Source organism: Rutilus rutilus (genome assembly GCF_951802725.1).
Source record: "Rutilus rutilus genome assembly, chromosome: 22".
Lineage (NCBI taxonomy): Eukaryota > Metazoa > Chordata > Actinopteri > Cypriniformes > Leuciscidae > Rutilus > Rutilus rutilus.
In genome coordinates, this window is record NC_140227.1 from 21,216,324 (window position 1) to 21,243,889 (window position 27,566).

Sequence of the window (27,566 nt, forward strand, 5' to 3'; positions counted from 1 at the left end):
AGTGTAAAGATCAGTCTCACAGTGTTGATTTAGCGGGGTGTGGAGAAGACGCGGGTATTATTACGATCCACTATAGACGTACAAACAGCGGCTGATTCCAGATCAGCTTTAATGGTTTTGTGAGTAAACCAATGAGAGAGGATTGTAAAGATTTTAAAATGTCACAACGGACTGAAACCAGAGATTACAAAAAGCTTGGGAAATGGCCATAAAATGTTTCCACTTTGAAAATAAAAGGTAATAAAAAAGAATAATAAAAAAAAAACCAGATAATGAAATGTTTTTCTTTTAATTTCGCCGTTTTTACAACATATCACGGAAACATTTCACACGATCACTCTGATCATTTTCATACATTCAAAGCAGATTATTGTGACAGATTATGGGTCTGATTAAGGGATGCGTTGCGCATATATTCCCACATAAACAGAGAGAATGATGCTACTTTATGATCGCAATCTCATATGCTCTCACAAACAACATATGTGTCACTAACGTAATAGCTACACGTCACACATGGTAAATCATAGTATTACTCAAGATTACATGAAATTAAAGACAACCACATGCTTTGTTTGTATGTCCTTGACTCATCAAAAAGTCCAAAAGGTGGTCATCTATCAAAGCAGAAAAGGTTAAATCGGCAAAATTATGTTCCCCATCAGTAAATCCTACTATTTTTCTTCAAAAAGGAACTGACCGTGTTCACTTAAATCATGAGATTTAATATGAGTAAGTCTTTTAACCTTCTAGCAGCCAATATTAGTATTTTAAGTCACAGTTTTCGTCTTATACAGTAGCTAGAACAAAGCAAAATCTTTCCAAAGAACCTCCTGGTTGGGAATCACTGTTACAGGTCATCCAATATCCTACATGTGTCCCAACACTTGCTGACACACGTGACAAGCCCCTGTGCATCGTAACACATACAGATTTACATGCCTGGTCAGCTGGTTATATGATTCAGTGGTGCGTAACTGCTGTAGTTTCCATCTTGAGCTCTCGTACACACGCAAACACTCACCTGGTCTGCCCTCCTCTCTTTCAGATCTCATGACTCCCGCAGTGCCGGCTCCGGCAGGCTCCACTTTTAGCGCCGGTGCTTTTTCTCATAGCAAGAAAACTCAACTAAACCTCCCGCACACACACAGGTACACTGTTCACTCCAACCACAGTCCGCGCGCTCCTCCCTGACAGGTTACTAGGGAGGGGTTCCCGAGTGAGTATAAACAAGTTTGAGCCGCCTTCCTCTGTGAGCCCGTATACCAGTTCTGGGAGTTTCTCTAGGGCGTTTTCTGAAGTTCCCCACCCCCTCTACACTCTTCCTACACACACACACACACACACACACTCCTATCGGCCTAAAAGGTGCAGAGAGTTCAAAAAGGGAATGACACTGCTTTTCCCAGCCTTGTATGAACAGGCGCATTCATAGGACAGGGGGAGGAGACAAATAGCTTTTCTGATCAGGTGAGAGGGCAGGTGAGTCTCTCTTCAGCGACCCTGCAGCTCCATCTAATGGTGGAAACAAGACACAGATAGACTGCTCTCTGTTCTCTAATGTTAAAGGAACAGTTCACCCCCAAATTTTAATTCTGTCATCATTTACTAGTTCAAACCAGTATGAATTTTATATTTACACGGAACACAAAAAGAGAAGATTAGCAGCATGAATGCTGCTCTTTGTCATTCAATGAAAGTGAATGGGGACTAAATCTGTCGGGCACCAAAAATCATAAGCTAACATATGATGTTTTATTAACAAGGTTCGGGAGGAACACATTCAGATAATTAACACAAGTGGAGAGCACTCAGCAATCAATGGTAAGAGGTGTGTATATATACTCAGCAGTCTCACCTCATTCCATTGACAGTTTTGCAGCATCCCTCCACCACCCCTTCTCCACACTTCTAGTCCTAAACACTTACATACGGGGGGAGTACTCTGGGTTCGGGCCGAACTCCGAGCTCGGAGCCCTCCCTCCGGACAGCACGCCATATACGCATTAAACTTTACCCCTTCAAATTATATGTAAGTGTGAACTCGTGAAACTATACTAAACAAGTTATGCTCTTTTTTTTTTTTTTTTTTTTTTTTGGAGCGATTCATTTTATTACAATTAACAAACCTAATAGATCAAACTGACAGTAATAAAATAAACCATATGGACTTTTCTGATCCTTTTATGGTGCTTTTTAGTCATTTACAGAGCTGTTCACTTTTATTGTATAGGAAAGAGCATGCAGGACATTCTGCTTCAGTTCTCCTTTCATGGAAAAAAAGCGAGATTTGAAAAGAATTTGGAACAACATGAGGAAGACTAAGGGATTGTAGAATTTTCCTTTTTGTTAAAATATCTCTTTAAGACTTGTCAACAATCAGTGTGATATCACACCTTATAATTTTGATCGCTGCTGTAACATCTGTGTTTATAATCTTTGATCCCTGTACTTGTGTTATTATTGGATGTTTGCAACACAGAAATAGCAATACCGTATAGCTAAAAACACTGTTTGTGAAGCTGACACCCCACACCGTTTCCGCAATCCATGATCTTTTTCCATCCACATCCCATAATTCCTTGCAGCGGACTTCATGCAGGGATCTGTGGGACGTATTGTCAGATAAAGGTCTGGATGAGTGTCCCCTGTCTCATAGAGCTAATGGAGTCACCGGCAGATAGGGGCCCACTCTCTGTCACAGTGCACAGGCTTCAACCTACAGCTGAGTGGCAGTCTCACACACAGCCGGGCAAGTGGACTCAAGGACTCTTAGGGTCTTAACACTGACTCATCTCTCCTTTTATCACTCTCTCTTAAAGACCAGAATGCTGGTGCTGAGTTCAGAGTGCCTGCTGGGGAAAGAATTACCCATTTTTACACAAACAACTCAATGTGATACTATAAAGCATATGCTGTTTGCGCAATGAATGAGTGACTGCCTTAATATATAACACAGGATGCGCCCAAGTTTGTTGCGTGTTGATTAAATGTACGTGTGTCCATCAGGGAAAGCTCAACCACTGAGTCTTTCTCTCAAGTTGTTGTGTTGCACATAAGTGAGCTTGTATGAGCACACAAGGCTGAAAGTAATGAATTTAGTACATTAAAGGAGCTCTAATATGGCTGCCTGCTTCCTTTTATTTCTCAACTGCATAGATACAGTTGCCTGGCAGACCGAGCATTATCTTTCAAAACAATTTAAGGCTTGGCTGGGAGTAATCAAGTACTGACAGCAAGCACAACATCAATAATGCTTTTCACACAGGGTGAAACGAGCAACACAAGGGAAAAGAATAGAAACAGAAAAATAGAAGAAAAAAAATCAGAAGAGAAAGAGAAAGAATGAGATAGAATGGAACAGCTCTTACCAAAAACCTGTGACGGTACCATGGTATAGCATTGGCTATACGTATGAATATCATTAGAAAATACCATGATACTTTGATATAATATACCATGGCATTGTTGGTACTGTATATGGCCAGATTTAATGCCAATATAAACATAATACTGTAAGAATAGAATAAAATAAAACAGAATAGACTGTACATACTAATACAAATTAGTATGTATATTACTAGTATAAAGCACATACGAACCCATGCTGCGGGTGCTTGCAATATATTAGCATTCAGAGTTTGCCATCAGCCCGAGTGAAGTCGAAAATTATTCCTGCTACTGGTTAAAATGAAGACCCTCTATCATCCTAAGAGGGTAGTTCGGCTTCTTTGTGATGCTGGCTTTGATAAAGACATAAAGATTATGATTTAGGAGGACAGCACTCCGGAGGAAAGGCAATAGAGAGTAACAGGCGTCATTATGTGTGGAAAATGGGATGTCTAGAATAAGACTTAGAGATTCTGTTCAATTTCCAGTTTAATCAATACACTTCATAATGACGCCTCCCCACAGCGGGTGACATTATACGAATCAGACAAAGCTTTTTTGTTTTCTTACAAGATGACTCTCTCGCAATTTGTAGAAGTGCGTTTCTTTAGTCGCATACGCTTTGCTCCTCGCAAACACATGAGCTGAGGAGAGGCTGAAAATCCACAGGACAATGGTTTTGTTTTATTGCCATTCAGCATTGTGATGAATTACCCGAGCTCCGCATGTTCACAGCCTGTGGAAAATTACTACTAGGCATGATCACAATATTGTGCTTATGCATATTTGGACATCTTACCCTTGTCAAGTGAAGAATCTGGAGTGCTGAAGTCCATCAAGCTTGACATGCCTGTCTGGAAAGTGAGATCAGAAACCAATGCCTTCTGCCGGTGGTGGACCGAAGGCTCTGCAAGACAGAAAGACAAAAGATTTGAGCTTGTTCAGGTTCGAGCTAAGCGAGAGGTTTGACATTTTTGTCTTCGTAAGTGGCCGAGGGCGGCAAAGTGCAGGCCTCCTACAAGAAAGGCGTGCGGAGTGTGTCGGAGCAACTCCGGCTCGTGAGTCACCGAGCATCTCGCAGCTATTACTGCTCATCTGTAATTAACTCTGAAACAGTGACACGCACCACGCAAAAGCGCCACATCCACTGAATGGCTTTTAAAGACAAATAATCATCCTCCGTCCGCGGCCCACGCCGTAGCCGTAATCAATGTGCATTGAAAGTGACAGGTAGCAATTTCATGTACAGTGCAACGAACAACACACCGAATCACGATTTTCCCTCGGATCTGAAAAGGAAGAGGAAAAAAAGCTAACAATGTTCGTTTGATGAGGACGAGAGAGTGCTGAGATTTACAACCACCATCAATCATCTTCCTCCGCACTGTAACATCGTAAGGTTCTCAGAAGCCACAAGGGATTTCTGTGTACCTGTGTGGAAGGAACAAGGGCGGCGTACCGATTTTTCAACAGACTATATCATGAGCTTCATAAATAAATGGCTCCTTTGTCATATCACACACCTTACACCACCTGACGCCGACATGGAGAGTGCCGGCATGTCACTTCCGTGAGGAATTGTGTGCATTGTGTGTCAATTACCACAGGCTTTGACAGGAGATATGAAATGGTGCTTGTCATTTTCCACATCATTATGTCAGACAGCATTCATTCTTTGCCATTCCCTTTAACAGATACCATCTCAGCACTCCCTGTTCTTTCTTCCCCTCCGTCTCATGACTCAGACTTCACAGCCGGCTGCACACCTGAACTGATTGCTGCTAATTGAAGTGTCTTCAAGTGCCCTTTTCTCTGTCTCTGTATCTGCTCCTGTTACCTGCTTACACTTACAGAGCCCCTAATGTGACTTATTCTGTTCTCAGACATGTTACACTGCAAATTCCTTTTTTTCCCCATCCTTTCTAAATGCTGGTCCTCATCCAACAGTGCACTTTACTAGCTAAAGCAAACTTGTTCAGCTCAAGGACCCCCAGTGTATTAGGAGACCCCCGTTACATATTGTATAAAACTTGCATTCTAGTCGGCGCCGATAGCCTCGTGGGCAAGTGCTCCGACATGTAGCGCCGTTGTGCTTCGGGCGACCCGAGTTCGAGTCCCGGCTCGTGGACCTTTCCCGATAAGCAGCAGCATCACATTTAATTAACTCCAATTTTGTAATTATTATTATTATTAAATGTATTATTTTAAAAATTATTATTGTAAAAATTCAAACGTTTGTGGGGGAAAACAATCGGTTAAATCAAGGTTTATTATCATAATAATCTTTTTTTGTTTGGGATCAAACAAAAATTGGCGGACCCCTTACAGTAATGCCATGGACCCCCTAGGGTTTGCAGAACGACTGTTGAAGAACCCTGAGATATAGGTCATGGAAAAGTATCAGGAATTAGGAAACTAATACAGATTTTAAAAATATTTCATCAGTTTTGAAAATACTCATTGTGATTACACTCTCTAAATATGACTTTTTAAAAATAGACTGAAATGACATGGAACAACTAGAAAAGTTTGTTTAAAAAGCGTGGGAACCCTGAAGCCAAGAGGGGTCCATTTTCAGTCCGGCTGAGTCAATAATATCCCCGTTGTGTCATGGCATCATTTTCAGTCGTGGGTCAATGGATGAATGACTGAATTCACATTTCTGCTTTTTATGTCTGCCCAGTTCTACAGATGCTTCTTGGTAACAAGGTATTGATTGAAAGCTTTCGTTATGGACCGAAAATGTTCTGTATCTAAGAGGGCTCTTCACAAATCTGTGCTCTGCTGGGTTACTAATGGCATGACAAAGCCAAATGAACCATTTAATGCATATTGAGGACATTGAAATAGCCAGTCATTTACTTGTGCAAGGTTTTTGTGCATACGTTTTTGTATATATTAAGATGAAGTTGTAAGGTGCAGCACATTATTCAATGCTTAATCTTTTGGTGCACTGAGGCAGTTTAATAAATGGAGAAAATGAACAATCATTACCATAATAGCTACCTGTTTAAGTAGAAAGTAAAGACAAAACTGGGCAATGGTTGTCACAATGCACACACAGGGAAAAGGTAAGATCCAATCGCAAGTAATTTATTAGGGTAATCCGTACTCTCAAACTAGTCCAGGCAAGGGTCAAAATCCATACAAAAGCAGTCCAACAAACAAGAAACAAACAGGCATGGAACACAGAAGCGCAATGACATAAAACAAGGACTCCGTAACAAACACTGACACAAACAGGATATATATACACAGACACTAACAAGGTGAGGGGAAACAGCTGAGTGCAATGATGATGGGGAACACCTGAGTGCAAGGTCGTGATAGCCAGACAGGATGATGGGAAACGTAGTTCATGATGCAAGTAACACTGGGGAAGGAGGACATCTACTGGACAACCGGGGAACACAAACCCAACACTGTGACATAACCCCCCCTCTACGGAGCGGCTACCAGACGCTCCAAGACGACAAATACAGCAAAACAAGAGTCCAGGCGGGAGGTGGAACGGTGGAGGATCAGGGGGAGGGATGGAGGGCCAGGTCCATGGAGGGGAACAGGAACAGGAGCTGACAGCTTAGCCAGCGACCGGGGCGAAGCAGAGAGTCCATCGGGCGGCCAGGGCGAAGCAGACGACCCATCGGGCGGCCAGGGCGAAGCAGACGACCCATCGGGCGGCCAGGGCGGAGACTTTCCCCCGGGCGGCCAGGGCGGAGACTTTCCCCCGGGCGGCCAGGGCGGAGCAGACCATTCATCGGGCGGCCAGGGCGGAGCAGACCATTCATCGGGCGGCCAGGGCGGAGCACTCCCCTCAGGCGGCCAGGGCGGAGTAGACATTCCATCAGGCGGCCACGGCGGAGACGACCCCACGGGCGGCCACGGCGGAGACGACCCCGGCTCAGGAACTGGAACAGACTCCACCGGCTCAGGAACTGGAACAGACTCCACCGGCTCAGGAACTGGAACAGACTCCACCGGCTCAGGAACTGGAACAGACTCCACCGGCTCAGGAACTGGAACAGACTCCACCGGCTCAGGAACTGGAACAGACTCCACCGGCTCAGGAACTGGAACAGACTCCACCGGCTCAGGAACTGGCACCAACGGCTCAGGCACTGGAACTGGCACCACCGGCTCAGGCACTGGAACTGGCACCACTGGAACTGGCACTGGAACTGGCACCACCGGAACTGGCACCACCGGCTCAGGCACTGGAACTGGCACCACCGGCTCAGGAACTGGAACTGGCACCACCGGCTCAGGCACTGGAACAGACACCGGCTCCAGCTCAGGAACAGACACCGGCTCCGGCTCAGGCTCAGGAACAGACACTACTGGCTCCGGCTCAGGAACAGACACTACTGGCTCCGGCTCAGGAACAGACACTACTGGCTCAGGCTCAGGAACTGGAACAGACACCACCGGCTTCGGAACAGGAACAGACACCACCGGCTCAGGAACAGGAACAGACACCACCGGCTCAGGAACAGACACCACCGACTCAGGAACAGACACCACCGGCTCAGGAACAGACACCACCGGCTCAGGAACAGACACCACCGGCTCAGGAACAGACACCACCGGCTCAGGAACAGACACCACTGGCTCAAGTGTGTGCGTAGCCCACACACACCACATGGCTGTGGCCATAATGGCCAGTGTCGCGGTCACTGAGGGCTCAGGCTCAGGAACAGACACCACCGGCTCAGACACAGGCTCGACGGCGGCCATCTTGTCCGGGGACACAGGCTCGGCAGGCGTTACGTGAACAGGCTCGGCGGCGGCCATCTTGTCCGAAGACACAGGCTCGGCAGGCGTGACGTGAACAGGCTCGGTGGCGGCCATCTTGTCCGAAGACACAGGCTCGGCAGGCGTGACGTGAACAGGCTCGGTGGCGGCCATCTTGTCCGAAGACACAGGCTCGGCAGGCGTGACGTGAACAGGCTCGGTGGCGGCCATCTTGTCCGAAGACACAGGCTCGGCAGGCGTGACGTGAACAGGCTCGGCGGCAGCGACGACCATCTTGTCCGAAGACATAGGCTCAGGAACAGTCTCTGGCTGGGCAGACGTGACGTGAACAATCTCTGGCTGGGCAGACGTGACGTGAACAGTCTCTGGCTGGCCAGACGTGACGTGAACAGTCTCTGGCTGGGCAGACGTGACGTGAACAGTCTCTGGCTGGGCAGACGTGACGTGAACAGTCTCTGGCTGGGCAGACGTGACGTGAACAGTCTCTGGCTGGGCAGACGTGACGTGAACAGTCTCTGGCTGGGCAGACGTGACGTGAACAGTCTCTGGCTGGGCAGACGTGATGGATCGCTGGGTTGACACAGGCAGTGCGAGCAGCTCGGGCGGGGCCGGCAGAGCAGGACGCCGGGGCGGTGCGGGCAGAGCAAGACGCCTGGGCGGTGCTTCAGGGACGGTAGTCACCTCCGGGATGGTCTCAGTGTTATGAGCCACCAAACTCGGGACCACCGGACTCGAGACCACCTGAACTGGGACCACCGGATTTGGGACCACCGGACTCGGGACCACCGGACTCGGGACCACCGGACTCGGGACCACCGGACTCGGGACCACCGGACTCGGGACTGGAGTATCCCACTGGGTCCGATGCTGAAGATAGCTGGTAAATCCCCAAAAATCCAGGATCTCCAGCCCCTTTATCTCCCACCCAGGCAACGGGTCATCCAGACAGACATTGAAGAATTCCTTCAATGCCGAGTCATTGTACCCCAACCCTCTAGAGAGGGTCCAAAACTTTTGGGCCAGACATCCCACCGGCTGGCCCTGCTGGCGTAGGTCCATTAAGTTTTGGACCCGTCCCCTCCTCTCATTCTCCGTCTTGGGGGGAAGGATACGAAACCCCATACTGCTGGATCTATGTTTGTGACGGAGTCCTTCTGTCACAATGCACACACAGGGAAAAGGTAAGATCCAATCGCAAGTAATTTATTAGGGTAATCCGTACTCTCAAACTAGTCCAGGCAAGGGTCAAAATCCATACAAAAGCAGTCCAACAAACAAGAAACAAACAGGCATGGAACACAGAAGCGCAATGACATAAAACAAGGACTCCGTAACAAACACTGACACAAACAGGATATATATACACAGACACTAACAAGGTGAGGGGAAACAGCTGAGTGCAATGATGATGGGGAACACCTGAGTGCAAGGTCGTGATAGCCAGACAGGATGATGGGAAACGTAGTTCATGATGCAAGTAACACTGGGGAAGGAGGACATCTACTGGACAACCGGGGAACACAAACCCAACACTGTGACAATGGTGCAGTGAGAGGTTTACTGACCCCTAAGCTAATGCTCTTAGTATAAAATATCTCTGTATTGACTGAAGCACCTTATGGAACTGGGATCTGGTTAAATTACACTCTGTTTGACCAACTTGAGTAACATTACAGATCTTCTCACTGAAAGTTTAAGAAATTACTCATAACAATGAAAAGGTCCCAGGATATAGAAGCTGTCAAACCTTTCTTAAAAAAACAACAATAATATGGTTTGTGTAGCAGGTTGCACTGATACTCAAATATATTTCTCTTTCGCATTAACCTTTGATCACATCCTTTGGCAGAAGTGAAAACCATCCATACAAATGTGTTTAATGGACCTTAGTCACTGGGTAGACGCCATAGTTCACTTGATGTGAATGAAAACTGAGGCTGTGCGGGATACAAGTACAGTCCAATCAATAGGTTGTACTGTCTTTCGATTTTAGGTCATGTCTAATTTTTACAAGCTATGTGTAGTAAAAAAACAAAAAAAAAACAAACATAACTAAAAACTATATAAAAACTTACTAAAAATAAAAATAAATGCAAGCATATAAATATTAAAAGACAAATAAAAATTAAATATTTTGCAATGACAATTTACAGTGTTTCAAGGTGTACAAGAATAAGACTCTCATTAACATTACGGCATCCACCCTGATTAAAGTCTTTCCTATTTCCATCTTCCCTCAGATTCCACTTGCTAAACCCCTCAGGACTGACTCATTTGAGAGATTTTTAATGGAGCTATGGAAGGCTCTTTGCACACAACCCTGCTGAGATAGTTCATTTCTGAAATATTTCTGTCGCAAAGAGCAAATAAAAGGACTATTTAGAAAGAAGCTTTATAGGGTTCATTTTTCCCTTTTACACCACCTCGTGTTGCCTTTGGACAATTTAGAGAGTCATTATCATTAAACTTTCACACACTCCAGACATTTCTAAATATCAAGACTGCTTACCCGAGCTATAATTCTGTTTGAATACAGGATCATTAGGCTAAAAACTATTTTTCTGCCCTTTCCTATCACATTAGTGCCACAGAGGCAGACAAACATAAACATATCAACTAAAATGAAGTAATACAGTTTGGAGTGGTCAGACGACCCTGTGCAGCACTAAGCTAGCCTCCTCCGTACTAGATATAAATCTTTTATCAAGAGCTTTTGTCAAAGGTTATGAAAATAATGAAGAGATGCAATAGGAGTCTGCTGACAAAAATAGCTGTGCAGGAGTGAATACATGAACTTAAAGACTGTTTTGGAGGAAAATATGGCTGGAGGGCTTTGCTATGTGGTTGCTAGGTTGTTCTGATTGGTTACTAGGCAGTAGCAAGAGTCGTATGGGTGGTTGCTTACTGACCCACAACTCTCTATCCCTACTGAAAAAAGCATCTTAAACCAGTCTAAGCTGGTTTTTTAGCTAGTTGCCCATTTAAACCAGTTAAACACATGCTGAAAGACCATATTAGGCTGGTTTAAGCAAAAATTAAACCAGTCTAAGCTGATTTTCTGTTGGCTGGTTTTAGATGGGTTCAGGGCACTTTTTAGTTAGTTGCCCAGATAAACCAAGTAAATTCATGATTGGCCATGCTGAAAAACCAGCTTACGATGGCTTAAGCATCTAAGTCGAAGCTGGTTTTCTGATCTTAGCCTAATCAGGCTGGTCTGTTGGCTTGTTTCACTCAGATTTTGGGTACTTTTCATCTAGTTGCCCAGCTAAACCAGTTAAATACCTGCTTGGCCAGGCGGAGAAACCATTTTAGGCTGGTTTCAGCATTTATTCTGGTTCCTAGATATGGCTTGGGTCCCTCCTTCAATATTAATCTGCAACTAAAACAAAATTATAGACAAATGCACAGTCTCCTGGGAGCATTGCTATGAATACTGCTGACAAATAGCCTGGCCCCTGGCAGCTCACCTCTGTCTTTCTGGCGACAGCCAAAACCCACACATACACAATACAGAGAGGTCGATTTTTCCTAGGTGGGCAAGAGGTCAACCTGGCCTAACTTGGAAGCAGCATATTGTCAATCAGTGTGTCTCTAGGCACCCCTGCACTTCCTTATTAATGCAATACCTGTCAACACAACATATCACTCAAGATATCTTGACCAGTGACATGCTGACCTGTCTTAAAATACCTCTGTGCAGTGGGAGGGGCTTGCGCCTGATGATGCCACAGTCTGTTTTTGGTTGTGCACTATTGCACCAATTGTGAGCAAGATTAATTGTATTAATTGTATTGTCTAAGTATTTGATAAAACTAAAGCTGCAATTATCCCTTTATTTAGTTGTTTGCTGATGCTAAACTCCCTCTGTATTCTATTACGGACGTGACAGTCTTTGCTCTTCTGTTAAAGCCGTTAGTTAACGAGAAAACACACTGCATTATTAATCATCACTAAATAGAAGGAAGAGAAAAAAAGGACCATGAGAAAAGTCATAATAAAAGAATAAATATAAGAATAATTCTTGCATAAGTGGGTCTACATGCTTTATTATGTAAGAAATGTATAGATGCTCAAATGGAAATACCTGCACCTATTTAAGTCTATGCATTCCGCCTTTAAAAACAAACAAAACATCAGTCCAATTTAAAAATCTTCTGCTTTATTTTGTAGCAAAATGTGCTGGATATGCAAATACTGTAGATTGGTTGATGGCTTAAATCCCAGATAAACATTTATTGAAAGCAAAAAACTTGCAATTGTTCTTAATTTTTATTCTTCTTACTACATTAAGTATTCAGCATATCCACACACTGGCACTCATGAACATTTAATTTGGAGAAAGCCAATTAAATGTGCATTAGTGCCAATGTGGTTTCTGATTTGTAAATGCTGAAGACCATGTTTTCCACATAAATAAATAAAAACATTTTGAGTTTTGCATTTCTGCCAGCGTTTGTTGATTTTAAACTAAGAGGCTGAAATTGACTGAAATTGTCTATTAACCATATTGAAAATCCATAAAAAAATTTTTTATTTTTTTTTTATAATTTAGAAATCATGACCAGAGGCGTAATGTAGATCCTTCAGCCTAGGGAAAATATTAATATTGTCATTATTACACATCAATACTGTAAATCAAATTTGCTGTTGAAATTATATCTAGACCTCTGTATATCTAGACCTAATTAATAAATTCATGTGTTGAGTCTCATTAAAAGATATGAATGAACCTTTACCATAGTTCTGTACTCTCAGGACACTTCCCACCTCATGGCTCTCAGGCACATGAACCTCATCCAAATTCAGAGCGAAGGAGCGCTAACAGTACAAAAAAAGCTTTTCTCACTTAGATGCATTCCCCAGCAGTTACTGGGTATCATTAGCACGGCTATGCTGCAGATGGCATTGATGAATCGAAACAATCTTCTCTGTGAATTGTGGTAAAAGAGAGAAGGGTTGGAAAAACTTGTGGAAGGAGAAAAGCTCAAGGCAGCCTGAAAGTTGGGCCCTCCAATGGAGAGAGTTTTGTTTTTTGGCATTGATGGAGTACAGAAGGATATTATGTGGGTTCAGAAGCTTGAAAATCCTTCATGCTACCATTTAAGATGGTCTTTATGTTTGGTCTGCAACAGTGAAATCATTAAGGCCAGATTCAGGGAACAGAAACAAATTAATTTTACTAAGAGTAAATTTAGAGTTAATATTACAAATCTAATTTTATTGTGCGAATGAGCTTCACCTGTGCATGATAAACTAATCCTTGGAGAAACAAAGTGTGAAAATGTAATTTCAAGCTGAAAACTGCAAAAGTCCCAAGCAGAAAAAAAAAACAATCTATTTGAACAAAATGTCCAGAGAGGCTACTACTAAAGTAGTGTGACCACGCAAGTACTGATTTAAACCCAACAGCTCTACCCGGGCTACAAGTGAGACACACACAAATATATTTAAAACATAAAAAAGTTTAATAAAATAAAATAAAAATACACTGCTGAATATGGGAAGTTCTGTGTGAAGTGATGGAACCACGAGTTGCATGACGATGCTCCAGAGCGGTGTCTTCGAAAATCTGGTGAAAAATATAAAAATGCATCTCTACCAGAGTGAAGCATGGAGGAAGAGGTGTCATTGTGTCGGGAGCCTTTTTAGCTGCTGCTACTGGTGAGCTACTTCACTGTGAAAAATCATTTAATGCTTTGCAGTACATAAGAATATTGCAGAATGGCTTGCTTCCGCATATGAAAAGTTGTTATCTAAAGGGGAATGAGCAGATACTATTTTTCAATAAGACAATGCTCCTGCCCAAATTACAAAGACAACCAAGAAGAAGCTTGAGAACAAGTCCATCAGGCTCATGTTTTGGCCTGGTCAGAGTCCAGATTTGAACCATTTTCAACAACTCATGAACTGTTTGAAGCCATTAACATTGAGTGGAACAACACAGACTATTCTTCCAATAAAAAGCTATCTGCAAACAGTATTTGTGCAATTCTTGCTAACTTCCTGACCAGTGATTTGTGTTTAAAATGGTTAAGACCACTAAGGGCCAGATTTACTAAACAATGTAAATTAGCGTGAGAGCGCAATTCCAAAAAAAGTGCAGATGGGACTGGAAAGTTTTGCGACACGTAAATTAAAGAACACAGACGCAGTTGGATCATTTCCATAATGACCAACGCAATCAACCGAGAGCAGCGCAAATTAGCTTCTGGTTTAAGACATGCTTTTTTGGGCGTTAAATAATGGTGCAAATACCAGTTAATTGAATCACCTTGCATGATTCCTCTCATAAATTTTGCATTTGAAAGGGAAACTCTTCTGCAATAAGATCAGCTGCAAAAATAACTGGGTCCATGCTTTTTCAGCGCAAATTTTTCACTGCGTGTCTTTAGTAAATCCTACCAGTAGTTTTTTAACGGCAAAAGAGGGTTTGCGTTGGAGCAAGCTTTTAGTAAATCTGGCCCTATATATTTTGCCATTTTTGTCTTGGCCCAATTTTATTGCCCAGGATTTTATTGTGTATATACGCATATATATTTTACCTAGTACTCTGACTGCAAAACATTTTATAGAAAGCCTACTTCTACATCAGTCTACAATACTTTCTGTCTGGTTTATGACTGACATAGGATACCATTCACACCATTAATACGAGATGAGACCCTTTGGGCTCGTGTTCAGAGTCCTGATAGGTGCAAGTGATCAAAATCTCAAGCCCTGTCTCCATCATCTCTCAACCCTCAGAAATTCAGTCTGAGTTCTGTCCCCATGGACAGGATGTTGCCAGCGGCTGGAAAAATGTTGTTTATTAATCTGTATTTATAGTCATGGACAACGGAGGAAATCAATAGGCACTGCATTCACTGCACATTAAGCCCGAGAAGATGCTTCAAGGGCCGTGTGATTGACTGTCACTTCGTGTGTGTGGTTACTGTCAGCTCCGCAGCAATCCACTGCCCAGAGCAGAGGCTTTCCACACTCTTCGCCTCATCAGAGACCTGCCACTTCCGCCACAGACGAATCAGTAACACCCGTGAATTGTACATACATTCATCAGAAAGACTGTACTTCACAAGCAAAGTTTTACTAGTGAACCAGCTAACAATACAGGGTTTTTCCTGGGTTAAAATACTAAATCAGTAAATTTATATGTAAAAAAGACACTGGGTGACTGATCTGAAAAGTTAGTAATAAAACGAACAACAAAGTAACACAAGGAACAAGGAAAAGTGTCAGTTCTATTATTTTGCATTTACACTCCAAGACTTAATGCACAGATCATTTGACATTTGAAAGTATCAGACAGTTTTGTTCCGTACTTTGCTATGGTTATCACTGTCAATCGGAATCAATTGCACATTTAAATACGGTTGTCGATCCAGACACTTTGCAATGTGTAGTTAGCAGCATGAAAATATTTTATACAGTGAGTGAGCAAAGATCGCTGCCATTATAATCATTAAAGCTGTCAATCACAAAAGAGGTACACAAAGCTGCACTCTTGCAAAAACTCCCATTATAATCAATGAAGCTGCAATAAATCTCTCATTGACATCGTGTTTATACTTTGTTGGTTATAATGAGAGGATTCACGAGTGTGCAGAACAAAAGTACAGTTTTTGCAGTGTTAAACGGATTCTCACTAACTTAAACACGTCTGATTAGACATTGCATCCAAGCGCTCAACAGATATGTCTGTGATTGGCTAAAAAGCTCAACGCTGCTAAAACGTTGTAAATAGAAACCTTTGACGCTCTTCTTAAAGCAGCTGGCTATCAGCGGGTATTGGTACTGCAGAATGACAGATATCGTCACATTAAATTATCAATTGAATCTTTGGCGGGACAAAGATTGATTTTGCTGCCCGCCAAAATATTTTCAATGCTGGAAAAACCCTACAATAACAGACTAGTGTTTCAAATGTTCATGCGCCAGCTAAATAACTGTCTTTACAATAAATGAGAACACTAATGGAAATTCATGCAAGTGCTGTCAGCAGGGATGAAACAGGATTTGCCAGTTTCTTTAACGACAGCTGAGATTAGGATTCGGGTAGGGAATCAGTCCTGGATCAGCGTGAAAGGCCAATGTCTGTTCTCAGATCATTAAACAGCACCATGATGCGATGCACACAAGGGGCAGATGGAATACAAAGGTCAGCAATTAAGCAGCATGAAACAGGCACAGAAAGGGAAAGCAGGCGGTGGGAAGAATCCCAAAAGCGATAAGCAGAGGAACATTACTGCAAATTAGAGGCTGTTAATTTACTGTACATCCGTATAGCTTTATATACAGATTCTAGTCACATAGACTTGCATATGGAACTGTAGATTGAATTAACCAACTCAAAACATTTACCACATCCAGTTGCTGCTGCAGGATAACACAGCTTCATCCTTTAGCGTTTGCTACATGCCTCTTAACAGAAAATATCTATATTTCCAAAATTACTTTCTACGCCAATTTTAAATAAGAGATTTCAAAACTCTCTTATGACTTATTAATGACTTAATTATTAAGATGTTATGGGCAAAATTAAATTACATACCATTTAAAAAGAATAATAATACTTATTTTATAATACAAAAAAAAAAAAAAAAAGGAAAAAGTCGATCATTATGGAGATGTTAATTATGGAGATGTTAAGGCCAAAATTTTAATTCCATGCCATTTAAAAAATAAATTAAATTAAATTAATTAATAAAAATCCAATAAATAAAGTTAATTTAGTCATCATCAGGAGTGAGAAGATTAGCTTCAGGGAAATCGAATCTAAAGGTAATGTAAATGTTAAGACAGACAGAAAGGAGCATGCACACATTTAAATGATCGAATATCAACTGAAACTAATAAGTCACTAAAATGGTCTCAAAACCGATTTGGTGCTGATCTATCATGCATTTTTCTTTTTAAACTACTTCCAAATCCACATTTAAATCAATGAAAACTAGCTTGCACTAACATATCCCTTGAACTTAAAAAGGAACTATTATCTCCAAAGTTTGATTATGTGTATGATGGGAGGTTCAATTGTAGCATTTTTCTCTCGAGGAGCTTTAATAAATATCAATATGGCATAGCTACTGGTATAACATTGTAGCTGCTCTAAATAACAATACAAAATCACCTGAAGAGTACATTGATTGCTGAACGCGTAACACAAAATGTATGGCTCCAGATGCCAGGAAATGTATTCTAAAGGTGTTTTAAAAGAAAAAAAATATCCTGGTATGAAGGGGGACTCAACCCTACCTCTTAGATATCACTTTTAGATATTCACCCTGCCTTCAGTCCATCCTCTGCCTATACAGTACCAGACACACACCAGTGCGAAAGTCCTGGAAACTCATTACTCACTCCTATTCTTCTGTGTAGGTGATGATGGATCAGTCAAATAAAGTGTATTAAAGAAGTATTATCATGAAAATGAACTGAAAGCTCACTATCAAAGGTGACAAAGTATCACTAAATGAAGTTCACAAACCATTTGAATGACAATGGCTGTCAAAAGACAATGCTGCGGGCGATGATTCAAAGAGCCACTTCGCTGCAGAAGGCCATTGCAGTTCTATTCATAACTGGTGTGGAAGAAAAGCTTTGTAAGCAGTTTGGAGATATCCATAGACTTCAATGGCGCTATGCAATACTCTGGGCCTGGGTGAATCATAATAATATCTGATAAATAGTTGTCTTCATGAGTTTAAGCAAATTGAATTTCTTACAACAACTGCCTTGTGGCGAATATGCAATAATGATATAGTATTACTATCATTCAAGTGGGTTTGGTAGGCTGGAATCTATGTGGACAATTCAGCACTTGATTTCTCTCTCTCTCTCTCTCTCTCTCTCTCTCTCTCTCTCTCTCTCTCTCTCTCTCTCTCTCACACACACACACACAGGGTTTAAATATTACATGCAGTCCTATTTCTCATTGTCTCTTTAAAGAGAATACCTCTCATTCCTAATGAAAAGAATAAAGAGCAAACAGACAATTCCGTGTGGAATGTTAGGAGTGACGATGCATGTCAGAATAATGCGAGGAAAGAATCTCTTTGAACATGGGATCTGTTCAAGTGAGGTCAGCTGTGACAATAAATATTTCAATAGACTGCTTTCTCTAATATCCGCTGGAAACACTGAAAGATGAGTCTTTCATAAGCAGCATGAGATGGAGGACTAGTCAAAAACAACACAAGACACCGGTATTACTTGAGAGTTTTTCTTGATACTCCTGTACAAAAGTACGGTTTTAAAAATCACCTCCCACATGTCTACACCTCCACCATATTATTTCACACAGCTCTATTGAGTTTCTCCATTGAGATAAGATAGGAAAAAAATTGTCTAGTTAAAATCTGGATTATTTAACTGGTCTGAGTTTTCTTTGGTGCTTTAGCCCAGGAGTTTTAAACAGTGTTAATTTTGTCAGCAAATTGCTTTAGTTTATATTAAGCAGCACAACCGTTTTTTAACATTGATAATATTAAGAAATGTTTCTTTAGCACCAAATTAGCATATTACAATAATTTATAAGGGATTATATATTTATAGGAATAAATTACATTTTAAAATATTATTATTATAAATATAATATATTAATATATTAAAAATAGAAATCAGTTATTTAAAACTGTAATATTTCACAATATTGTGGTTTATACACTGAATTTTTTTAGCCTAGACATCTAGACGCACCCTAGTGGCAGCAAATTTTATTTTGCAGCCAGTGTCGTCTAGCAACTGTCCGTTGGCTTGCGAGCTGGAAAAACCAAACTCTACTCAGGCCAATCACATCGTCCATAGAGTCGGTGGGTGGGCTTAACATAATGACGGCAGAGTTGTGACGGTTCCGCGTGAATTCCCTGCAACTTGAAAACAAAGAAGATGGCTGCTGCTGCTGGCGAACAGCGGTCTTTCGAATCTACTTTGGCCGCGACTCTGGAAGACTTGGAGTTAAGCTTTTCTTTGAGAAAAGAACAAAGAATGGCACTGAATTCTTAAAAATACGGCAAAAGTTTAATCTATCAACTAGCTCAGCTGGTGGGAAAACGCTCTGGGCTGAGTTTCCCGATAACGATGTATCTTAGCTCTTAAGCGCGCTCTCTACGTGCAAGGTTACGAACGCTCGCCGCAATTCCACGCGTTCTACGTGCTACTTAAGAGTCGCTGTCCATTTGTCAAGTGCTGAAATGTCACCTTGTAGAATGGCTCGTAATGGTAGCACACGCTTGTATTTTGAAATGTTTAAACTAATTGGTTTCAACTGATGTGCATTTTCTACGAGGCCAATAATCTACAAAAGCACAAACCTACAAGTGTTTACCAGCAAAATGGCTGAACCCAAAAAATAAAAGAAATACTTTCTTTTTTTTAAGAGGAGATTAATGTCATTTTAGAGCTATACCAACATTATTTTCAGCAGGTTTAAGGGAAGTCATACAAATAAACAAAAACTAAAAATCTGGAATTTTGCTAGAAAACTGACTGCAACTAGTGGCATTAGAAGATCAGGGAAGGAGGTCAGGAAGAAGTGGCCAGACTTTGCCAGCCTTGATAAAAGGAAAAGGGCACTGCAGAGGACAACATTTAATAAAACAGGTGGTGCCCAATGAGTCCTCCCTTCTCACAGCAGAGGAAGAAAAGGCCTTGTCAATGCTTGGCACAAGTGCTTCAGATGGCATTTGTGGTGGTATTGACATCCATGGAGGAGTAGGGGTAACACAGCTTGAGCCTGAGTCAGGTCCTTCATCAGTTTCATCTGCCATCTCCCAGCACCTACCATCTCCTAGTCCTCCAAACAACCCTCCCAGGCCTCAGCCTCCATCTTCTGTTGTCCAGACTGCAGCCACAACACCTCGGCAGTTTGAGAATGTTTGTAGTTGTTGTCAGGGCATATGAGAGTGTCCTTACTTAACAGGGAGGAATAAGATGAAGAGGTGGTGGAGGACTAGGAGGACAAAGATGGCATGGGACCACATGATGGCCAACCAAGAAATGCCCAATACATGGCTGGTTTTCGTGCATATCAGCAAGTCATTGTCAGATTTTTTCCTATTTTTCCCAGTCTTTGAAGCATATCACATCTTTTATTTATTTTTTTGTTCATTCGTTTAATTTTTATTAAAATTATTCGATTAAATTATTTCTATTTTTTGTTTTGTTTTCTGACCTTTTTAATTATTTTATTTATACATTCATTTAACAACAACAAAAAAATAATAATAAAGTAATAAAGTGTACAACAAAGTACAATCAAAACCTTATATTATAATCACATTGCATTTGAATAAAGTTAAAGGTGTAATCTGCCGGTTGTCCCGCAGGTGACCTCATAACTCTGTCTTCTTATGACGCACTTAGGGATTTAAGATTACTCCAGAGCACTCGTAGATCTACGTTGATTTTCGAGTGCTACTTAAATTACGATGTTTTTGGGAAACAGACCGTAATATTAAGATCAGTCGTACGATCGTACGATCGTTTTTACGATCTACTTAGGCTTACGATGCTTTTGGGAAACGCAGCCCTGGTTGGTTGTAGCACTATCCTATTGCGTGCAGAGGGAATTTGAAAGACAACCGTTTATCCCGCCCCTCGGATTGAGCCCTGCCAATGGTGTGTTCCCAGACCCAACATCTTGATGTGGGTCTGGCCTGTCAGGCTACTACTACAGTACAGTACCCTGAGAACTAGTCGTATATATATATATATATATATGAAGATGAGATCTAAAGATCAGTAACACGTAAAAATGAGAAATTTACAGTCCACTGGAGAAAGCGAATAAAGCCTGAGGTAAACTAAAATGGTGCTCTTTGAAGTAATGTTTTCACATGAAACTTTTATGATACAGCTATGATATATGTTGCATGTTCCTAAGGATAAATGTATCTAGTTAAGTGCTTCTCAGGCCTGCACAGTCCAATACTCAAAACAAGGTTTTCCTGCAGATTCAAATGATTGCTTACTCAGAAGGGATTGACTGGGTGTGCAGGGCAATCTAAATGTTACAGAGGGCTTAGCTGGATACTAATGATTCAAGCTGCTCTTTAAGGGTCAGAAACCCACACAGGGGATCTTGGGGAAAGGTCACAGGGGTTTGACATTTCAATTCCAACTGCCAGTGAAGGACAGACAAGTGTGTGATAGAACTCACTAAGGCGTCAAAACAAATATGGCGTCCACACATACAGGGGCATAATCTTTTAAAATGAGTTTGATTGCACTTTGGGATTCAGAGCAGTTACAATTAAGCTTGAAACTGAGTGTTATTCACAACCAAAACTTCCCCATTGCTACAGATGTCAAAGATCAGCATCTTTCATAAGGCCTCAGGGATATTCAGTAACTCCACCTAGAGTCTAAATTTCTAATTAGAGTCTAAAGGTCCGATCAATCAAAGGTCTCAAAATAGCTTACACTTTCAAGAGTCAATATGCTTTATAGCAATGAATTACATTAAAATTTAGTGTGCATTTTCAGGTTAACAGCCATAATACATTCTAAAAGTAGAATAGTAAAATAGTCTCATAGACTGCTTATATTTGTTCATTTAAAAATTGCAAATAATAATTACATTTTATTCTAATTCATTTTCACAATTTCACTAAGTAAGACTAGACAAATAACAAATGCAAAGTGACAAGAATTTTTTTTATTAGACTGCTTGTGTGTCAATTAAACAAACAAAAGTAAATGACTAAAAGTGTCTCTAAACAGTGTAGTTGTCATGACATTAAACATGCATTCCACTTCAGATGCTGTTTATCCATGTGAATAAACAATCTGCAAAATTTTAATGATATTAATTTATGATAAATGATTCCTAGCCCACTGGAACCAATCATAGGTCTGGATCTGGACTGCTAGTTTGCTAATTGGTGACCTCTGTCCTCTGTGTTTAATTGAGGAAAACAAGCTTTTCTGCATCTGTCGACAAAATGTTATGTGGCAGGTATCAGGTGGCGGTGACTGAGAGTGATTTATTAATGTTATTCAGCACAAGCTTCTCTCTTTGAGAAAAAAAGAAAAATGCTTACTCTGCCCTTTGGGTATCCAAAGCTTACAGCTGTCAGTATGTGCATTAGCAGAGAGGGAATGACTGGCATCTCAGTAATGAAATGTGAGACAGCCAACATCTGATGAATCGCCTTACTCTTCCCATTTGGTTGCTTCTTGCTTTGCATTTCATTATTATTCCCAAATAGACTGTCTTCTCATCTTCTTTTGCACTGATGCTCAAAGATTTATCTCACTGTACCCTCAAGATGTATCTTTGTAAGTCCCTATGCCTGTAAAGACGGCCTTTTGCATTCAAGTCGTTTGCACACAAGGCCAAACTGAATCCACTTTCACAAAATGTCAAGAACAGTAAATCTGGGCAATTATCAGCGTTATGGTCCACTGTTCAATGATTAGGGTTCATCCAACTTACTACCGGTATTTCTCACAGTACTGCAGCTCAAACCGTAGAGCATGGTGCAAGCAATGCCAAGGTCATGGGATTGCTTCCTAAGGAATGCACTGGACGCATTATGCATTTGGTAAGTTGCTTGCTTTGGATAAAAGTGTTTCTGCCAAAATGCACATATATAAATGTAAATGCAGGTCTAAATGAATAGTAACACTTTAATGTAGTCACAAATTCTGATGACAAGTGATCATGGGAGAATGGTGATTCATCTTGTGATCAGAACACCAGAGATAAATCTTAATACCAGGTTTAAGCAGGGCCAGAGATGTCCGTCTGATGGAGACTTCCCATCACAGATGTACCAGGCCCTCATCTTCTTGACTTTGGGAGCTTTTCTGAGCACACAGATGAGATAAGGTCGGATTTACAACAAAGATTAAAGCTACAAAATCTGTCTGAAAGAAATCCAACAAACACAATGGGAAAACAAGAAGCTCTTCACACACACACACACACACACACACACACACACACACACACACACACACTGAGACCTCTATAAAAGGTTCAAATATACTTGATGGGAACAGAAAAAGGGGAAATGATCCCTTGCTCAACCAGATGCTTTTTAATATTCTCATGGAGTGAAGAGACATTTAAAAAATGGCAAATGCTCGGTTGAACCTAGTAAGACTAGAGAACAGGCTAGTTTTCTGAATTATGCTTTCTATGGTATGGCAGGTAAAGGTGATCACAAGAAGGCATATTTATATACTTTATTCACAACAAAGCCTGTCAGAAAAGACAATTAAATGTTACATATGTCATTTGTGTTATATACTCAAGTTATACTTCTACTTGTTGTTTTGTCAGATAAGGTCGGTCAGATACTAGACACGAATGTGCTCGCTAAATTGCCAGCGCTAATGTTTTGTTAGCAAAGCTTTGCGCCATTTGAGCACGCAACCTGTTGCTCGACCACCTGAATAGCCATTTCAAAAGCAGAAAATCCGTTTAAAACTACTCTTTGTCACATTTACATACAGCTTGTACTATTTTAAGTACACTCACAACCAAACAGAATCTAGTTAGCTAGTGTTAAAAACAGAAAGACGTCACACCCTTTTCCTCCGGTGTCTCATTAGAAGCGCACCGATGGCATCGGTGGTATGAACGTAAGGGTTGGCTTCGGGCCCCGTGTCGATAGCCATCTGTCAGGATGGGGTCTCTCCAACACCGCCGCCTCTTTCCAAGTTAATGGAGTGCTTTGATGACATTAGGCATTTCCTCTGGCTGCAACACGCGTAGGGGGAAATGAAAGTAACATATTGGCCTCTGATCGATATCTGGATGGGAGACGTGGGGGGAATACAGCAGCGTTGTATTGAGACTGCGTCACTGCTGCAGCACGAGGAGGTGAGGAGAGTATGTTCAGGGCGAAGTGATGAGAACACCGATCAATGCAGTCGAGACTCTGGAAAGATTCCTAATGAATGAAACATGCTCGCAGAGGTCTATCAGCATCTAGACCTGGCTCTCCAGAGCAATTCTTATGCTAATCGACTCAAGGGTTATTACAATACGTCATGTAAACAAATAACAATTATGGCTGGGATAGATAGATCATAAATTAAGTTATTAATAGCTTTCGAATTAATTCTGAGAGGCTGTCACAGTTTAAATTATTAGTGTCGTTCCATATTAAGTTACCAGCTTTTTTGAGTGTCAGCTATGTGATGATTTTTTTGAGCATTAGCGAGAACTGCAAATTAATTTATAGATGATAATTAATTCAATAATTTTATGCTAGTGTGATTCATCCAGTTCTGCAAACATGTCACATTATTTGCAGTGACAAGGTAAAAAAAAAAAAAAGAGGAACATTTTAATTTTCACAAGTCAGCCTATTTTCTGTGACCAAAAACGGAGTGCAAACAAATAACTCACACAGATGCTGCCACAAAACAAGCTAGCAGCAATACATAAATTTACAGCTGGAAGGAAACTATTCTATGACAAACTGGCTAATGAATCAGAACTACTGGCAGACGCTAAGGGATATTGGCCACTGGAGTATAGCTTTCATTTATTTTTGCAAGACTGTGATGTGTGTGGCATTACTGTATATGACTGGGCAAATTCAGAAACATTGCAGAAATTATTTTCCTAATCAGTACTTTCATATTGTTTTCCAGTAAAAGCATCCTTAAAAGAATAGTTCACCCAAAAATTTTAATTGGGTGAGTAATTGATAACAGAATTTTCATTTTGGGGTGAATTATCCCGTTAAATTTACTTTAAATTTAAATTTAAGCAAAACGGCCATTATATGTTTTCAGAGAATATATCTTGAATTCATTTCCTACCTCATTTGAAAATAAAGTTTTTCTTGTTTATCTATAAATCTAACAAAATTTTGTGAGTTTTATGCTTAAAACAAAAACTAACTTAAACTTTATTCAAGATATATATTGGTTTCAAACTAATGTTTAAAAGTTTGGTGATGATAAGATTTATTAAAGTTCGTAAAGTCTCTTCTAGGTTCACCAAGGCTGTGTTTATTTGATATAAAATGTAACATTATTAAACTTTTTGTAACATTAAAATAATATTATAAATCTTTACTGCACTTTTGATTAATTTATGGGTTCTTATTGAATAAAAGTATACATTTTCTTTCAAAAAAAAAAAAAAAAAAAAAAGAAGCTTACTGAACCCAAACTTTTGAACTGTAGTGTATGAATAAATCTTTGCAGTTGTGCTTCTCAGGTAAATGCATCTTGTTTAAACGAAGTTTACTTAAAACAAAATTAAGATAGGAAACCATACTAAATATAAGGATGGGAAACCAGTGATAAAAACAGCCATGGGAAACCAAGTGGCACATATGTCAGGCATACAAAATAGTTCTCAGAGAATCCACTCCCACTGTTGTGATGAAGCCTGTAATTAACTTAGACTGCTACGTGGTGACATTAATTAGCATCAAAGTTACAACGCTTATGAAGTTTGCACCGACAGGGCCTTTGGCCTGTACTTATGAATCAGACAGGTAGGAGGACCAACTGTCACTAAAAGAGAAGCTGAATTATTCTTAGTTAATGGCTTTCTGGATTCTGTGATTAATATGCATGTTCAAGCCAATTAAAACAGAGGACGTTCCCTTTCATGTGCAAAAACTGTACAAGGATCACCAAAAATGTGGTTACACTAATGTCATCTGGCTAATTTTAGATAAAATCACAAGGTCACGTTTGAGGATATAGCAAAGTCCAGAGAAAATGAGTGTGAGGAGCGCTAAATCCCAGAAACACTCTGTGACCATTCTGACCCCAGACCAGGACACAGAGCAGACAGGCTATTCATCTTTTTTTGCACACACACACAGTCTGAGCAATTAGGGGTCCGTCTATGACTGGCTTTCTGACCCCAACTGTGGCATGATTATAATAAATTGCTCAATTATCGCCAGCCTTGCAGTATAAACAATTTGCTGATCCAAGTTGATGTTTGATTCAGATTTCCAACTAGTGGTAACGAGTTGCCAGGCTTATCTGACCCCTCAGACAAAAGTCCAATTTGTGCCGCGCTTCCACGAACAACGCTCGAAAAATCTGAGCAATTACAATGACAAATAGGCATCTCATTAGCCAGAAGACTGAGACTAGGTTGTCTTATTCCAAATGAATGCTTCCAAACAAGTCCATAAATGAACCAACAAGCCAAGTGTTTTATTAATGCATACCAACATTTTGACATTCTCAGAGCATATAAGCTTGGAGGTGGTGCTTTACAATTCCTGAACATCTCTGGGACTTGACCTCCATGTGATTAATGTTAAGTACAGACAATAGCCGAGTGGCTCAGTGGTTGACAGCGTGATTGATCTGTCCTCATTACCAGCTATAGAAGAGGAAGAGGAAGAGCTTACGGTGTGTCAGCATCTACGTTCATGTCTCAGCAGACTGATCCTTTCTTACTTTAAAACTACTTTCCTGTTTTTCTTCTTCTGCATTGTTTGTTTACATTTCCCCCTTTTTTTTCTACATAGAAAATTAGATTTTTCATGATAATGTTTACACTACCCATAGGGATTCCACAATCAGACGTCACTGTTCCCATGGAAATATAAATGTATATAAATATTGATTTTTTTACATATCTTTGAAGAAAATGAATGGGTAAAATATTTCCTCAACCAAAGCTGTGAAATTGGTGTTCACTATTGCACACTATTCTACCTGACTTCACACTTCCTACTGTAATTAACAAGCTCTTTGGGTGATGACTAGAATTTCCTTAGGAGGAGGAACTCTGGATGTATTTCCAGTGATGTGGGTGGTACTGAACAGGGCTCTGAAAGGCAGAGAGACTGCAGGCAGTGAAATTGGCCAGTGTGGATCAATGACAGGTTCACCAGAGCCGTGCATTGAAGTTCTGTGATTCACCATAATGGAACAGATAATGACGGAATCAAGGCTGCCACTGTGTGAAGTACCAATATATGAGGCACTATGAGTGAGAAAGAAATAGTGAGGGGAAGAAAGTGTATTGTTTGGAGTAGATTACGCTTACTGTGAAAAATTGTAATTGGAAATCTTGTCAGTTCTTGGCATGAGGGACAAATGAACCACTAAAGAATTTCATCAAAAAAGAAAACACACTACTACAAGAAAACACGCTGTATTGAGTCTAGCACATTAATTTAAGTTCATGAGAGATGTAGAGATGATTAACGAAGTAATTATTCTTTTCAGACCTATTTTTTTTGCAATTAATCATTTGTATATATATAAATGCCTCATTCATTCATTCATTCATTTGATCCAGTTACCAAAACCAGTCTGAATGATTCATTCACGATTCTAGTTCAACTCTGATTCAGTTGCACCAGTGAATAACTCACTACAGGGGAATATTATCAATGAATAATGACAAACTCCAGTTTGTTCATGACACAAAATTGTATAATTATTCTTCATGAAACTCTTTCTCATTAAGGTGAACTAAT

General features: G+C 40.7%; 1 protein-coding gene across 7 annotated transcripts in view; it reads right to left on the minus strand.

The window, feature by feature from the left end:
* Positions 1 to 27,566, minus strand: part of kaznb (kazrin, periplakin interacting protein b) — a 155,874-nt gene that overhangs the window by 27,127 nt on the left and 101,181 nt on the right. For 5 of the 7 annotated variants that reach the window (XR_014625876.1, XM_084395593.1, XM_084395594.1 and 2 more), the window contains one exon: positions 4,190 to 4,297. Coding sequence is in view for 6 of the 7 variants with exons in the window: in XM_084395593.1 (XP_084251719.1) it covers positions 4,190 to 4,297 (108 nt within the window). In the remaining variant the exon portion in view is untranslated. Of the gene's footprint in view, positions 1 to 1,024; positions 1,418 to 4,189; positions 4,298 to 27,566 lie in introns of those variants that run through there. The other 2 variants (XM_084395595.1, XM_084395598.1) reach the window with 2 other exon arrangements.